The 17764-nt window shown below is 47.0% G+C and overlaps 1 protein-coding gene across 11 annotated transcripts in view; it reads left to right on the forward strand.

Moving 5' to 3' along the window:
• The window catches only part of WIZ (WIZ zinc finger), a 158150-nt gene that overhangs the window by 1334 nt on the left and 139052 nt on the right, over positions 1-17764 (forward strand). For 6 of the 11 annotated variants that reach the window (XM_075121638.1, XM_075121642.1, XM_075121640.1 and 3 more), the window contains exon 2: positions 14657-15126. In XM_075121638.1, the coding sequence (XP_074977739.1) occupies positions 14739-15126 (388 nt within the window). In that variant the 5' untranslated portion in view covers positions 14657-14738. Of the gene's footprint in view, positions 1-3659; positions 3744-14656; positions 15127-17764 lie in introns of those variants that run through there. The other 5 variants (XM_075121641.1, XM_048834219.2, XM_075121643.1 and 2 more) reach the window with 3 other exon arrangements.

Here is a 17764-nt window from a genome sequence, read left to right on the forward strand (position 1 = left end):
ATTGCTGTTGCTGGTTCAGCTTCACCAGTGGGAGTGTGGATACTGTGCCAGCAGCTGTTGGCACTTCTAACCACAGTGTAATCTAGAGCTGCATTGAGCAGAGTGAGACAGTAGGGTGCTTAAAACGCTGGGGGCTGGTTAGACCATGTGGCCACTAGTGCTCCCAGCACTGCTCCCGTAGATGGAGCACAGCTATGGATAGCAACGGTGAGAATTTAAAGATGAAGAAATCCTACTGTAGAGACCAGACACAGTGCCAAATCTTTTGGAGTTAGATGTAAAACCCCATAAAGTAACACACCAGTGGCGGGAGGAGAGATAGGGAACCTTTCTATTCAAGGTTCTCATGCCTATCACTGTGCTGTCCGAGCATCTTCCAGAAGGCCACTAAGTGACCTGACTCATCTGTTGCAAGCTTCTTCCTAGCCAGTGACTGTGGTTGGATTATGTCAGGGTGGCTGATACAGCCCTCTCTAAAGGAGCTGTCAGGGATACTGATGGTGCCTGAGTGGGTTATGTGGAGTTGATGGAGTAGGGATGCTGATGATGTAGGAGATGATGCAACAGGGAGGCTGGTAATGCCCAAGGATTGAAGGCTGCTGGTGATCTAGGCATGGGAGGTGATGGGGGATCCTTACAGGCATGGGCAAAGAAGGCAATAGGGCAATTGACGGTACTTCAAGGAAGTGATGCTATTGGTGGCCCCTGAAGGGAGGTATTCTCCCTGGTGTTGCCTGGGGCAGGGAGTTAATGGGCATGGGGGGAGGGATAGCTCAGTGGTTTGAGTATTGGCCTGCTAAACCCAGGGTTGTGAGTTCAATCCTTGAGGGGGCCATTTAGGGATCTGGGGCAAAAATTGGGGAGTGGCCCTGCTTGGAGTAGGGGGTTGGACTAGATGACCTCCTGAGGTCCCTTCCAACCCTGATATTCTATGATTCATGCTAATGGGTAAGGTATCATCCCATGAGGTTCATCATACCTGAATTATTGTGTTCTATGTAGCCCTCTCCCCCTCACAAGTACAGGAACCTTCATTATAGTTTATTTTATGCAGCCTCTGAACTGTCAGTTTTTTTCAAGGCTTGGATTTCTGTGTTGAGAGTCAGCAACTGCCTTGGAGGGAGCTGGAGGGCATGCGGGCAGGCAGGCAGGGAGGGAGAAGCTGGAGGCTTTGGCAGCAGGTATGATACATTTGCAGGTTTTGGCATAAAAGGTGATCAGCAGTGAAATAATTTAACAATGTAGGCATTTAAATAGCAGAGTACAGCCCAATACAGTGAATAGGCCAGTTCATCTCCCCTGTCCCCCTCTAGAGCAATTGTTTCAGGCTGTCTGCAGACTCGGGCATTGCTTAAACATGGGATGTGTTTTGAAGGCTTGTTTTGCAACCAGAAAGGCTGGAATATTTTTTTAATTGGTGGTGGGGGAGAAACGGAGTATAATTAGATAGCAACTAAAAAAAACCCTACAATTGTGCAGAAATGTACATGGCCATGGGACCCTACTGGTAGTGGGAAGGGAATGTTGGCATCCTGGGGGGAGAGAGGTGCCCCAGGGATAGCTTTTCCAGATAACGTTGCTGAAGTCCCTGAATGCTTATATCTCTGCTTATCCTACTGCAGCATGAAATCTCTCCCTGTCAGATTCTTCAGTAAGGTCATTGTCATGGAAGACCCTGGAGCCAAATTCCCCAAAGATCCTAGCACCAACAAAGTTCAGATAATCCAAATACCAGCAAAGCCCCATATAGCTAAATGCTTGTTGCTAGATTTGCCAGCCTGCCTAGCCTCAGCACTACGACTGTGTAAGCAGAAGAGAAGGAAGATCTCCTTTGGGGATACATCCCTCTCCAGTTCCAGCTCTGGGAGAAGAAAAGCCCCTCTTTCTCTGCTAAATGCTCTCATTAGTGTGACTTCAGAGAAAGATCCATGCCATTCAGGCGTTTGGGAGATGTCTTGCTGATCTTTTGAGGTTTCTCTGAGGAAGGAAATCTTATGGGATCCTGTCTAACCTGACTTCAGCCCCTGATGTGGCTTTGCCATAATGGGGGGGGGGGGATTGCTTTGGGAGCTTCCCAAGTTCCCTGAATTCCCATTTGATTTGATTCCAGAACAATTGTTCTTATTTTCATCTATCTTCATTGACTCACCAATAGTTGTTTTGCATGGAAGATTAAATTTTACAGATTAAATAATCTATCTGATGCAAAAGTTAGGGTTCAATGACACGGCATGGGTCTGTGCGCACCTCTCTTGTGAAAGGCTATTTTAAACTGTTTTTTATGCTGTTAAGTCTGTACCATGAAATGGGGTTCTCAGACTTGTTCATAAGGTGGAGTGTGTCTTTGGGAAGAAGTGTCTAAGACAAATTCATGATCCCCTGGCTGATCATGCAGTATCTCTATAGCAACTACAGGAAATCCTTCATGGAAGAGTAACATCAGGGAAGTGTTTTGTGTCTGTTTGTCCTTCCCATTTAAAAAGAAGTTAATCACACTATCTCCTGCTCCCCTTTCCTCTGTCCTGCTGTTCTTTCTCCCCATGCAGTCTGACCTGTTGCCCAGTCGCTGCCTCTTTCTCCCCTAGACTTTCCTTTCCAACTGGTGGCTATGATACTGTTGATGGCTCTTCGGGGTGACTAGCACTTCAGTCCTGCTGTTGGCCCTGGCCCCTGGGAGCAGATCATGTTGCCCCTCATCCTGCTTGTAGGCCATGTCCACACTACAGAGCCTATGTGGGCATAGCTATGTTTACATAGCCCTAGTGTAGACCCAGCATAAGCTGATAGGAGTCCTTCTGCTGGTACAGGAATACTACTACTTCGAATAACATTAGCTACGCCGACAGGAGCACTGTTCTGTCTGCAGCGCTGCAGGTTTTATTGGCACAGCTATGTTGTTAAGGGTATGATTTCTTCCCCCCACTCCCGCTTTTAGCAACATAACTATCCCAGTATAAGTTTTAAGAGTAAACCAGGCCTTAGATAGCAGCAGCATCCCCCATGCTTAGGTGCCTAGGCCCTTGGAGAAGAACCTGGGTGCCTGAAGAAACAACTGGGAAGAACCTAAGTCCATGTAGCCTGTTGACTCTCTATGGTGGGGTCTGCTGGGCATGTGTTTCTGGTCCACAAAGTATACAGTGTGGGCAGCTTGGGTGAAGTAAGTTGTTTTGTTTTTTTTTTTTTTAAGATGCATAACTGTGTACGTGCAACATTCCACTTGCAGAGCTCTGGCATGGAAGAGCTTTGTTTTTGATTGTTAGGAAAGGAGGTGATTGCCCATACTTAACCACTTTAGCATTAAAATTCCCTGGTTCAGCTTTGAAGCTTGCATCTCAAGGAGGTGAATGGAGCCGGAAAGAGTTTATGATGCTTCCATTTGGCAAGAGGCATTTTGCTGCAAGTCTGGGTTAACAGGACAAATGTGCATCTGTTTACATGGGTGGGGGATGCTGTCTTGGCAAAGAGGAAAGATAGAAACATTTTTTTAAATGACACCCATTGAATTTTCAAAATGCTATAAAAATTGTGTGGTAGCCCCACAATTGAGGGATCTGCAACTTTTATTAGACCTCCTAGATTCCTGGAGAGGCAAATGTGAGCTCAGAGGATTGTGTTGTGTTTATGATCTTTCTCATGCAGATTTTCTGAGGAGCCTGGTGAGATACTGAACGTTAAAAAGAGGTGTGGAGATCATCATATCACCTCGCGACCCATCATCGTGCAATTTAAAAACAACTGAACAGGTGTTTGAGAAGGGGAGAAATAGTGACACTCCGTAGAAACTGGTTTACAAGGAGAGATTTTTGACAGGATCAATTGGGGTGGAAAATATGTATTTTGCTAATGAAATAAGAATGGTCTTTCCTAACTTGAGGCCAGTTTTCATGTTCTCCTGAGACCAAGTATGGAAAACTTCAGGCCAAACACACATTTGTGCCAAGTGATAGTTGAATGAAATCAGTAGGTCACATATGAAATTGTTTTGCAACCATTCCAGTAGCAGGAATTCACCGGAAAGGGTTATGAGATTGCGAGTGTGATGAGTCTTCCCATTCCAGCAAATTTCATAGAAGTCTCAAGCCTGACCTTAAAAACTTCAAAGGAAGGAGATTCCACCACCTCTCTAGGTAACCCATTCCAGTGCTTCACCACCCCCCTAGTGAAAAAGTTTTTCCTAATATCCAACCTAAACCTCCCCCACTGCAACTTGAGACCATTACTCCTCGTTCTGTCATCAGCTACCACTGAGAACAGTCTAGATCCCTTCTCTTTGGAACCCCCTTTCAGGTAGTTGAAAGCGGCTATCAAATCCCCCCTCATTCTTCTCTTCTGCAGACTAAATAATCCCAGTTCCCTCAGCCTCTCCTCATAAGTCATTGTGCTCCAGCCCCCTAAAAATTGTTGTTGCCCTCCGCTGGACATCTTCCAATTTTTCCACATCCTTCTCGTAGTGTGGGGCCCAGAACTTGACACAGTACTCCAGATGAGGCCTCACCAATGCTGACTAGAGGGGAATGATCACATCCCTTGATCTGCTGTTCCTACTTATACAGCCAAAAATGCCATTAGCCTTCTTGGCAACAAGGGCACACTATTGACGCATATCCAGCTTCTCATCCACTGTAACCCCTAGGTCCTTCTCTGCAGAACAGCTGCCTGGCCGTTCGTTCCCTAGTCTGTAGCAGTGCATGGGATTCTTCCTTCCTAAGTGCAGGACTCTGCACTTGTCCTTGTTGAACCTCATCAGATTTCTTTTGGCACAATCCTCTAATTTCTCTAGGTCCCTCTGTATCATATCCCTACCCCCCAGCGTATCTACCACTCCTGCAAGTTTAGTGTCCTCTGCAAACTTGCTGGGGGTGCAATCCACGCCATCCTCCAGATCATTAATGAAGATATTGAGCAAAACTGGCCCCAGGACCGACCCTTGGGGCACTCCACTTGATGCCAGCTGCCAACTAGACATGGAGCCATTGATCACTACCTGTTGAGCCCGACGATCTATCCAGCTTTCAGTCCATTCATCCAGCCTATACTTTAACTTGCTGGCAAGAATACTGCGGGAGACCATGTCAAAAGCTTTGCTAAAGTCAAGGAACAACACGTCCACTGCTTTCCCCTCATCCACAGAGCCAGTTATCTTGTCATAGAAGGCAATTAGATTACTCAGGTATGACTTGCCCTTGGTGAATCCATGCTGACTGTTCCTGATCACTTTCCTCTCCCTTAGTGCTTCAGAATTGATTCCTTGAGGACCTGCTCCATGACTTTTCCAGGGACTGAGGTGAGGCTGACTGGCCTGTAGTTCCCTGTCTAGAAACCCAGGCCCAGATTCTGTTGCTTGTTGCCAAGATAACCCCATTGATTTTGTGTAGCCACTGGAATAGAGTGGGTTGGGGCTTGCCTGTGTCCATGATTTTTTGCACTGGTCTAGCTAAACTAGAGGTAGATGTGCTGGTGTCAAGGGGGTTTGCACTGATTGAGCAAACCCGGAAGGTAAGTTGCACTGGTGTAGTTCGTCTGCACGGAGGTTTGCACCAGCACAGCTCCCTCCAAGTAGCTACGCTCATGGAAAATCCTGAATGTAGACATGGCCTTGGTTGCATCCTGGGACAGAAGGAGAAAACCAAGGCCATGTCCACATTCAGGATTTTGTTTGGCTCTTTGAGGGTGGGTGTGGGGGGGAGGGAGGCTTTGCTTTTGTGTCACTTGAGTAGGTGAAACACAAGACAAGATGCGGAGTATCGAATGGACCTCAGTGGTGGCACCCCAGCTAAATATGTCCCATGGTACTGCACCATGTAGATTTGAACGTTTACCTGGAGCGATAACACCAGCCGACAGCTCAGTCTAAACACATAGTTGCAGCAGTTTAACTAAAGGTGTGACTTTAAACAGGTGTAGCTGCTGTATATGTGTGGATGCTATTGGGTTAGCTTAAATCTCTTTTAATTGACTTAAGCTAAAATGATAGGAGAGCTTAGGGTGACCAGATAGCAAGTGTGAAAAATTGGGATGGGGGTGAAGGGTAATAGGAGCCCATATTAAAAAAAAAAAAAAAAGCCCCAAATATTGGGACTGTCCTTATAAAATCGGGACATCTGATCACCCTAAGAGAGCTACACAGCTGGGGCTTGTGCTGTGTCAAGGTGCTTTGGGTTCATTGGGTTACTTGGGAAGGGGGAAGAAGAGGGACTTGGGCATGTGACACTGTCACATGCCCTCTATTAACTTGCATTCTCTTGAGCTGACTGATGTGATGTCAGTCAATCATTTCTATGTAATAAAATGAATTAACTACTTACAAGTGTGTCCCTCTACCCTTTGGGGAAATGCTACCAGAGAACATGATTGTATTAGAAAAGTGAAAAGAATTAATTGTGCAAAATATCCAAAAAGCTACATAAAGAACAGTTTGGGTGGTGGTGGGTCACCGGTGGCGAAGGTCCTTGTCTGTGTGCATCATTACCCACAGGAAGCAGCCTGTGATTCTGAGGGAATAGGGGCTCTCAGTTTGGGAAGAGAGGAAGAAAGTGTCATTCCCACTGCTGATTGGACACAGAGCTAGAACATTTTGGAGAGTCTTTCTGTTACCTGGGATTTTCTGAACCCGAAACTATGGTAACTAATCTTTGTTTTCAGGACATAAATCAATGTGGACACAGCTCCTCTGTCTGATAAATGATTGGTACGCACAAGTGCTTTCACCCAAAAATCCTTGTTTTTTTTAATTTTCTCAAACACACATCTAAAATAACAGTAGTCTAAAGCACCCCAGATACAGTTACCCAAAGTCTGAGATGGTGTTGAGTGGTCAACAGCAGGTTTCCAGTGACTAGCCTTCCTCCTAGCCACTGCGGAATTGAATGTCAGACTCCTAGCTTGTCAAAAGCCTCTATGATCTTCACCAAATTGCACACTCTAATCTCCAACGTACCAGCAAGCCACTGCTGTTGTCTCTATCCCTTAGAGCCTCCACGGAGTGGAGACTGTCTTCCTTCCGATGCCTCGGGCTTGGCAGAAGTTCTGCCGGTCTTTCCCTTCAGCAAGCTGAAAGCAGAGAGAAAGTGATCTGTGGGTTGTGCTAGGCATGGCAGCATTGTCAGGCTCCACTGCACAGTGGCTCACTCTGGGAAGAATCCAATGTACATTGGGAGTGGCTGTCAATGAAACTGGGAGAGTCTATGGGCCATTGTTTGTTCTCCTGCTCAGATGCATGACCTTGACTCCTGATATATAATTTAAGACTCCTCTCTTTTATAATGCTCTTCATTCTGCCTATTTATCATCCAAGTCAGACAATCTACTCTTCTATGGCTACTTCATTGTAAGACACTTGGGAAAACCTCCTACATGTTACTATGCTCTGGTGCTGTCCATTATTTCTAATTCAAAAACACTATATTGGGGCCAGTACAGGGATGCCAAATCCTCTGCTTGCTTTATAGGCTAATGACATTGGTGCTCATGACCTGAATGTTCTTCTAGGAGCTAATCTACCACTGGGCTGCTACAGAAACCAGGCAACTACTCTGCTGGGCTGCTTAGGGTCACGATAGCTGGTGACTCTGGATGCACTTGAAGTGGCCAGGTATTGCCTGCAGGTTCAGCAGAGAAGTGTTCACTGCCTGTGATCCTGCTGCATAACCTAGAACTGTGGCTGTTAAGAGAGTTCTTGGTGGGGTCAGATAAAGATTCAGGGATAAAGGAGCAGGAGGGTACCAGTAAAGAGAAATTCTTATGTTGGCCGGAACTCCAGAAAGAGCAGGGCAGCAGAAATTGATTAATAGATTTTAAGGCTAGGAACCACTATGACCATCCAGTCTGACTTCTTGCATAACACATGCCAGAGAACCCCACCTAATTTCTGCATCAAGCACATAATTTCTTGTTGACTTAGAGTGTATGTGTTAGAAAGAGACATCTAGTCTTGATTTAAAGACTTCAAGTGATGGATAATGCATCACAGGTCCTAGATCAGTTATGCCAAGGGTTAATTGACCTTTTTTTTTAAGTGCCTTATTTTCAGTCTAACTTCAGCTTTTCTGTCTTTGTCTGATAAATTAAAGAGCCCCCCTACTAGCCGAAATCTCCCCCGTGGGTATCTATAGACTATGCTCAAGCTACCTCTTAATCTTCAGTTGGCCACAAATCTAGTGTCCTGAGTGAATTCCCGAGATTTGCTGGCCTGTTAGTTGTTTGTATAACCACTTCCTTGTTCTGGGTTTTTTCACTTTCTCAGCATACTGTTTGTGTGAGCTCAGGAATTCACAGGCTTTCTGTAGCATGGTCATCCCTTAACAAGAGTGTCCTGGGGAAGTACCTCCCACAAGCCCATTCACAATCTCACAAAGTCTTGGTAGCAGCTCCAGAGACCCTATTCTCTGCTTCTCCCCTTGGTCTCTGGAGCTGGATGGGTCTGGAAATGCAGCTGTACAAGGTTAATTTGGTATCTGGAACCCCATCTCCTGCTTTTCCCCCATGCTCCAAATAGCACTACTTGGGTTCTCAAACTTTCCCTCTCCTGCTGGTGAGTCTTTCCTGCTCACCCCACTCCCAGCCACTTTCCCTCTGTAATGCATGGCATTGACAAAGGGTTATATGTGATTCCTCGCACAGAAACAAACTAGCCCTTTCCAAGAAGGAGGGAACCCATGAGAACTCCCACAGATTCTAGTTGTAAACTGTAATTAAAATTGCCCCTAACAAATATTGTCTCCTGATGAGGTGTGTGTGCACCATGACATCCATCATATAGAGTTGATGTTGACTCCTTTTAGTCAATGCCACTGGAGTGAGTTAGTTTGTAAAGTGCTTTGAAGATTAGAAATGCTGTTTTTTATTGTGCTCTTCTAGGGTTGACATCACCATGGAGAATATTTTTAGGGTTACCTGGAGTCTAGGTAATGAAACTTTCATATGCTTCGTACAACCAGTCTCTAGAAAACCTCCTCTGTGGTCAGAACTGTAAGAGTTCTGAATATATGCAGTGTAGTTGTAGCCATGTTGGTCCCCGGATATTAGAGAGACCAGTTGGGTGACACAATACCTTTTTATTGGACTAGCTTCTTTCTTTGATAGTTCTGGATTTCTTGCATAAATAGAAGAACAGTGGATCCTTGCTAGAATGTGCATCTATATAGCGTGAATTCGCTTATAACGCAGTCACAGCCATGGATTCCAAATTTAGTAACTTTCATTAGTAGTCATGGTAACACGGTCCCGCGCATGCATCCCAAATCCCATGCTCTCGCGAGGATCCAGTGTAGGTCCAATAAAAGCTATTCCCTCAACCACCTTGTCTCTCTAGAGCTCTGAAGAGACGTGTTTGAAATGAGTGCTAGAAATTAGAATTTGAAAATCTTGACTCTTGTTTAGGCTCTGGCTTTTTGCGGGTCTGTGGTACCATGTACACTACATGAAGCGAAACCTCTGACTGCCCGCAGGCCTGGATCGCTTCCTAATGTGGAGCGTGAGTGGACACAACGGGTCGGTTATTCAGCTCTCTAGACAGGGGTTTTCTTTTGCTACTCTTTTCAGAGGCATTGAGCATCCTCCACTCCAGGTGAAATCAATGGGAGCTGCAGGTGCTCTGTATTAAGTGGCTCATTTCAGATGCCCCAAACTAGTGGGTATTCTGTATTTATTTAAGCAAAGAAATTTTGTCTTAATCCCAGTTTCCTTATTTGTGAAACTGGGATAACTAATGTCTGAAGTGCTCTGGGATCCTTGGGCAGAAAGCACTTGAGAAGCATGAGTCACCCTCTTCTCGCTACTGCGCCTTTTAAAAATAGGTGACAAGTGCTGTGCTGGCAGCAAAGAAATTAGCACTCTGGTCTTCATGTGGCATCACAGCGTCTGAAGCCTGTTTTCTCTCTCTCTCGGGCTGGCACACTCTAGAGAGGGAACACTTGGTTCCTTGGCAGAGGGAGTGGGTATCTTGTGCCACATGGCAGTGACATCTTCCTGCCATTAGAGAGAATCCTTAGTGTTCATGTCCAGCTCTTCTGGGGCAGAGTATGGGCACTGCAATGTGAGACCCTAAGGCAGCGGGGGGCAAACTTTTTGTCCCAAGGGCCACATCTGGGTATGGAAATTGTATGGCGGGTCATGAATGCTAATGAAATTGTGGGTTGGGGTGCGGGAGGGGGTGAGGGTGAGGGTTCCAGCTGGGGGTGTGGGCTCTGGGGTGAGGCCAGAAATGAGGCGTTCAGGGTGTGGGAGGGGGCTCTGGGCTGGGGTGCAAGGGGCGGGGGTGAGGGCTTCGGGTGCTTTGGGCTGGGACCAAGCAGTTCGGAAGGTGGGAGTGGGATCGGGGCTGGGGCGCTGGACGGGGTCGGGGTGCAGGCTTCGGGTAGCGCTTACCTCAAGCAGCTCCCAGAAGTAACATTTCCCCCCTATGGCTCCTAAGCAGAGGTGCAGCCAGGCAGCTTTACGTGCTGCCCTGTCTGCAGGCACTGCCCCTGCAGCTCCCGTTGGCTGTAGTTCCTGGGGCTTGGGGCTGCCTCTACACATAGGAGCCGGAGGGAGAACCTGCCGCTGCTTCTGGAAGCTGCGTGGAGTTGGGCAAGCCCTGGACCCCACTCCCCAGCAGGAGCTTGAGGGGTGGATTAAAACGTCTGGAGGGCTGGATGCGGCCCCGGGCCGTAGCTTGCCCACCCGTGCCCTAAGGGCCGGGTGAGGGGACCCTTCACAGTTTTAGTGAGCACAAAGGGTCCCTTGAGGAGAGCCATGTATCAGTCTTTAAAGTATTGGGTACATGCTGGGAATCCCAGTGGGAGGTCAGTGTGGGTTTTTTTGTGTGGTGATTATATATGTTCCTGAGGGACTTGTACAGAGTCTGAAGCACTGAAAATGTGCAGCTGTAGGCTTGACTGGAAAGAGCCCAATGGAATCCTAAAAAACCTAGGGAATAGATTTCAGCAGATCCTCACTGTCCGTGTTTTGGACTTAGTGCTGCACAGGCATGCCATGCATGGGCTCCTGATGGAGTCAGCCAGCCCTCTCCAGGTGTCTTGGCTCCACGTGGAATGGTGCTTGTTGCTAAAGGAAGCTCTTGGCAATCAAAGCCAGCTGGTAGGTCCTACCCTTGCTGGCTAGAAAAAGAGCAAATACATATGAAGCAATTTTTTGTGTGTGTCTTGCTGAGGGTGAAACTAGACTAGGTAGGGGTAGCAGGTTACCCAGGCCTGCAGCCTTGGCTCAGTGACTGGCACTGGCTGGGCTTTCTTGCTGGGATGCCCTCTGTTTTGTAATGCCTGGTTCTGTGGGGACTGTGTGTGAGAGCCAAGGCTGCAGGGACAGGAAGAGTGAGACTTAAATAAGCATAAGGCATCTCTGTTTGTTGTGCAGTGGCTGTGTCCCCTCCTCCCCAACACTGGGGGGAGAGCCAAGCGTTCCTCGGTGCGAGTCCTCTCCAGAAAGCTCTGAAAGAGACAAGCATGAAGATCAAATTCATTGTGTTGCTGACATGGTAACGTGTGGTTGTTTGGTTCAGGTTTTTTCCTCCCCTTTTGTAGCTCCTGTAGAGTAGCTGGCACAATTGTGGTGGGGTGGCAGAGAATCGTAGGGAATCAAGCCCATCACAACAGGTATTCAGTTTGATTTCCTCACCTCCCCACTTGCAGAGCTCATAGGACTCTCCTCTACATCATTCCCAGAAATGCTTGGTCTCTGCTCATTCCTGGCTCTCTGCAGTGATGGAGACTCCATCTCCTATCATCTCTTCTAGGGATCCTTTGCTTTCATGGTTAAGAACAGTTTATGTAAATGGCTCCAGGCTATTGCTCCTTGTATGGTAATAGCCTCTTAGGAGACAGTGAATAATTCCCTCCCTTCATTTATATTGTTACCTTGAAGGTATTTATAGACTCATGTCTCTCCTCTGGCCTTCTCTTTCCTTTACTACATAAACTTAGCTCTCTTGCTCCCTCTACTCATGTGCCTTTATTCTCTAGCTCTCTGGTACATTTGCTTGCTGTCACTTGTGCTTTCGCTAGCATTCTTTCTGGATTGTAGAGTCTGGAGCCATTCATGCTTATTTGAAACATGGCCATATTGGGGTTATGTAGGGCAGCCTTATCTCCTCTCCAGCTCATGTATGTGATTTACCCTCCTACATGCAATAATAACTTTGCCTTGCAGCACACCATGAGAGATGGTGGCTATGATTCTGGGAGCTATGGTTGTCACTGCTTTTCCCTGAGTATAGCTCATGCTCTGTTCAGACCCACTATGAAATGTTGTTTTGTTCACTTTTACCAGTGATTTGAAGTTGGTTATACAGTAACTTCATCCCCAGTGTGACTGGATTGGTTGGGATCAATAATCATCTTGACATCCATGTTGAAGTAGTCCTCGTCATATTGTTTACTGTGTCTGCACTCTGATCATCACAGTGGTAAACCACCCAGGGACCCTTTATTGGGTCCATGCCCCAAGAGCAAGTGGTGCTAGAATTGCTTTCTTACACCTGTGACCGATTAGGATGGTGAGTCTCATTGGGACAGATGCAAACCTAGCAGCAGCAACCTCTAGGCATGGCTAATGCAATGCATGGTAGCTATGAATTTAAGGAAAGATGTTGAACCAGTGTGAGCTTCAAGATGTAGTGCCCATCCTGCAAAGTAATGCACATTGACATGAGCTAATCATCCTGTGCCCCAGACACTACACTGGCTGTCTACTTAATACTAGAACAAGTTCAAGGTCCCAAAGCCCTCAGTGGGCTGGAGCTGACTCTGCAGTCAGGACCTACCATGAAGCTGTGGCCCTCAGGAACAGTAGAACTGTCAACAGGACAGGTGTTGCTCATGGGAACCGGGGGACATGAGCATTCTCAGTTGCTGGCCCATAGCTGGGGAACTCTTCTTCCATGAGAGACTAGAACAGTCCTACATCTCATTGCCTTTGGTGAAGCGAATGGAGACAAGATTTTGCCCTACAATAAAGCCCACCTCCCAGGAAGAATAACTAGCTGAGCATTTTCCCTTTCTCCTTCCTGTCTCCCAAAACCCCTCAACAGGCAGAGGGGTTGAGATGGGTGGGTGGGGGGCAGGAAGAGACCCAAACTTGTGTGTGTGTATAGGGTGTCTGTGGCTTGTGAGGCGCGCGAACGCTGTAAGTAGCAGTATAAATCCCTGGGGAGATGGGAAGGGGCTGTACCAAGTCTTCAGCTTCTAGTTGGCTGGTTCAAGTGCATCCCAGGAGAGTGGTAACTGAAATCTGTTTCTCTTTGGATTACATGAAGTGAGTGGCTAGCTTCAGTCCAGATCCTGCTTAGGTAGGTGTCCATTTTGCAGAACTACAGCCTCCTTGTTGGTGGCCCCAACAAGTTGTTGTGTAGCAAACCTCTTACCCCTGGGGAGGTAGTGGGAGATATGCTGGCACTTCTGCTGCTGTACCTGCTTGGGGAGAAATAGTCTGTTAACATGGTACCTTTCACCAGCATGAAATGCCATTTAAAAAATGTAACTGCAGCTATTAGTAGCCTCTGGTGATATAAAGGGAGAGCATGTAGGCCATGAAAATACCTGAACCTGTCACAGAGGGTGGATACGTGTAATTATATGGGATATTGAAAGTTGTGTGTTTTACCTTTTTAGGAGCGTTTACATGTGTTAGGTCAACACTAAACACAAAACTTGGAGACAGAAAATGCACCTAGGATAACGGAGCTCTGTAGTAACAGGAAGCATGGTGCAAATGAAAAGCAACAATGTGTGATGGAAATGTGCAGTGTTAGCCTGTGAATGAGGAGAGATGCTGTATGGTAGGGACCAGTGGAATAATCCTGCCCTTCTGCAGAACAGCTCATGATACACATAGACACACGACCAGTCTTTATGTACACATACATGTCCTGGCATGTCACTAAGGTCTTACGTCACCAGTGGGTAGCTCCAGACATCTTGTATCTTTCCCCATTGACTCCTCCAGCAAGGAGGGAACCAAGGTGTCGGCAGGATACACTGCTCTCAAGGCACAGATATTAAACGATTTTCCAGTCTCTGTATTGGCCATTTAGCAGCTTCTTCCACCTTCTGCCCTTCTCACCTGTATAACCTCGTTTAGCCTTTTTCGTCCTTGTTCCATGCTAACCCTGCGGCCAGGGAGTGATGCAGAATCTTGCTAAGCAGGTCAGTCTCCTACAGGGTCATGTGGTGCCTTGGGCACTGTACTGTTCTTTCTCATTCCCCAAGCCTTTCTGCATCACCTTGAAATGCTCCTAGGCTCAACAAGCTCTTGCGGTAGAAGCTTCAATGCTCTAGCATGGTGCTAGAGAGCACTGTGCTGCCAGAGATGCTATGTTAACATATGGAAATGAAAAACAAAAGTCCTGACCAATTGCCTCCTGGAATCCCATAGCACCAAGGGCATGGACTTGGGTGTCCTGGTTAAATCCCAGTATGGGATGTAACTGGGTATCGATATTTTTCACTTCACGGCTGAAACAGCTGCTGCTCTGCCCCACTTGAAGCCAGTCATGTAGTGACACTGTAAAGATGTTGGGCTGAAAGGCACAGTAAGATTCTTTTGTTACTATCTGTTACTCCAGGTCATGCCCTTGGGCCTAAAGAGAGCAGGTGTGACCAGGGAAGGTTGGGGAGTGTCTCTGCAGTTGAGAAAAATCCTCATCATTTTTTCCCCTTTTTAGATTTTCTGGCTACAGCTGCCTGTGAATCCTATGAAGTCCTGATGTTTGTTTTTCCTGAGTGACACAACAGAATCTGTGAGGAATGGAGAAAGCTGTCTCTACTTCTTCATCAGAGCAGCAGAGAGCGCATCAGTGTGATGGAGGCAAAAGCGTGTTAATGACATTGGAGCCAAACAAAGAAGATTTTGCTGCCCTTGAGTGCTCCCAAGGTGAACAGAGAATAACTGCTTTTGTTAAAGATGCAAAAATGCCTCTGGAGAGTGCAGCTCTATCAGGGACATCAGTGGAAGGGGGGACTGATCTTAAGGAGGCTGCCTTCTATGCTGCCGACAATGTGGCAGCCATGAGCAGAGACGGGAAAGGGAATTCGGGTGCTGATGACATGTGCAGCCGTAAGAAGGATCCCACTTTTTTCTTGCCTCTAGCCCGTCAGGAGCCAGACGTTGCTTTGGAAGCACACAACGTGGCAGGTAAGTTCCACACCGTAAATCAATAGGTGGGACTCCAATACCATTGGCTAATGGCAAGTCAGAGCCTCTTTCCTGGTGAACAGAAGGGAGGTCAAAAGCCTAGATTGCTGCAGAGTTTAATTTTCATTTAAAAATATACCTGGCATTTGTGGTGGTGCTGGAAACCTTCTAAAAGGAACAGCAGAGCAGCGAGTCTTCCTGAGTCTGCAGACTGCTTTGGCACCCTGCTTCCGCTCATTTGCAGAGTGAGTTAAGGAGACACGGCTTAGTGCAGCTGCTGCTATTCAGGACCCTGCAGGCTGCTGTGAAACTGATTAGAATCCCTGCCAGTTTTCCTTTGCTGCTGCTCTAAGCAGTGAGAAAGGCAGACACTGGAGATCTTTGCAGGAGAGAAGGGAGGAGTCCTTCAGGAGGCTGTGGGCAAAGTCAAGAGATGCTTCTAGCAACCAGAGGATGGGATGGCGGGGGGAGGCATTCAAATGTATCCAGTATCTATGAGCCAGACGTGCCTAGAAAAGAAGCAAAGTCCATGAACAGCACCCTTTTCCTTCCTCCATCTGCAGCCTTTCCCAGCATCTGATGGTAGTGGGAAGGGGTGTATATCCAGGCGTCTCACCAGCTCCAGGCTGGGGCTGTGGGGAGGGACCCCCTCGTCTTTTGTTTTGGCCTCTGGCTAGCAGATAATGGGTTTGCTGGGGTTGTGGGTTGTGTGGTTTTTTTTGTTTTTTTTTGGTTGGTTGGTTGGGGTTTTTTGGTTTTTTGAGCTTTCTTGGCAGTGGACTGTCCCTGGTGATCATCCCGCCTGCCGTGGCCAGCCATGCAGCCTCTGCCTTGGTGTGCAGCTCCTGGTAGCGCTCAGTTGATGAAAGCTCCTGGGCATTGGGCCTTTCACAGCTGTTTCCCCTCCTCCTCCCCATCTCTCCTGGCTTCACTTTCTCAGAGGTCGGGGAATTAATGGTATTCCACATGGAGATCTCCCTGTTTGCCGATAGGCTGTGGATATGAGTGCATACTGGGCTTCCTTCCTAGGTGAATAGCTCCAAGATCTTTCCCCTTGTGACGTTGAGAGTTTTGGAGGGGGAGGGAGCATGATAATGACACAGCCATGCTGAACAGTGCCTGTTCTAGTTTGTTTGAGCTCATACATATGTTGAGGCAACCAGAAGAGAATCCAAATGTAATGTGCCAATTGGTAATTTAGCAACATGGTAACGATCTTAAAGTTCAGCACCACAGATAGGGATGTAAAATTCAGTGGCACAGTCATGATTTTCCACTGAATGCATCTGATGAAGTGAGTGTAGCTCACGAAAGCTTATGCTCAAATAAATTGGTTAGTCTCTAAGGTGCCACAAGTCCTCCTTTTCTTTCTGTGGATACAGACTAACCCGGCTGCTACTCTGAAACCTGTCATGAGCTAATAGCTCTTGGGAGTTCTGCTTGCCACATCAAAACTGCCTGTTCAATTCATGAATCTTAGACTTGTCAGACCCATTAAATGGTGCCGGTCAGATGCTGAAATGCCAGTGGCACTTGGTAATTTAGTGACCCATGCATGTAAATTGGGGGGGAGTTACTATTTGCTTAGCATAGTAACTCTCTGGGTATGTTGTATCTTCAAGTGCAGTGCCTCTATGTATTAAAACACATACTAACAATTGCATTGGGAGACCTAATTAGGCCCTTTGCACATCTGTGGCTTGCATTACCTCCCACTTGTTCTCCTTGTACCAGTCCAGAGCTTTGGAGATAGACTCCTCTGCCAGCAGGTGGAAACAGGAATCCTGGAGAACTTGGAGTGATTTCTTCCTTTGCTAAGTGGAGTTCATAGGCACAAAGCATGCTGTTGGTTACAGTTTCCTTGTCGCTGTGAAAAGCTGTATCTCCCAGGAACCTATGGCTTGCCAGTTATCTCTTTGGGCTCTGTGTGATGCCCTCCTGCTATTTAGTGGTGTCTCTCCAAATGCGTGTTCCTATACTAAGAACTAGGGAGAGAAGTTCTCTAGCTATGCAGCTGTTCCCAGGTAATCATCTGGCCTGGATGTGCGTTATCTAAGTGGCTTCATTCCCCACCCACTGCACCCAGGAATCCTGGCTGGGAGGTAGTTTTGGGGGAAGGAGGCTGTGATGTATTATCTCCAGTAACAGTGGCCTCTCCAGGTGAGATGGGTGTATGAGCTCACATGACTGTTAGTTGGACATGGATTTGTGTTGCTCTGTATAATTAGATTATGAATGCAATCTCTGTGCTGGCTGAGGGGAGGCCTGGAAAGCTCATGCCTAAATCCATTCTCTCCATTTAAAAAATCTAGAGCTCCTACTATAGAAACAACAGAGAAGGGACCTTTACTCCCCACCACTTTCTTGCTATTCTCCCCTGCATTAGCCCTTGCTATACAATCCTGCCGCAGCCCTTTCCAGTTCTCTCTCAAATGCTGTGTCCTATTACCTTCCCTAGCCGCTTATTTCATATGTTTATTCTTGACTCTGCAGAGAAGTTCCGCCTAAGTTCCGTTGTTAATAAGCAGCTTCCTCATCTATGGATTGAAGCCCTTATTAGTGTGAAAAATGTCACTCTGTTGATTTGTGTGTGTGTATGTCTCTCTCTCCTGGGAGAGGAGCCCAATTTCTTTAATGT

The sequence above is a fragment of the Caretta caretta genome, chromosome 20 (assembly GCF_965140235.1).
Source record: "Caretta caretta isolate rCarCar2 chromosome 20, rCarCar1.hap1, whole genome shotgun sequence".
NCBI classification, from domain to species: Eukaryota; Metazoa; Chordata; order Testudines; family Cheloniidae; genus Caretta; species Caretta caretta.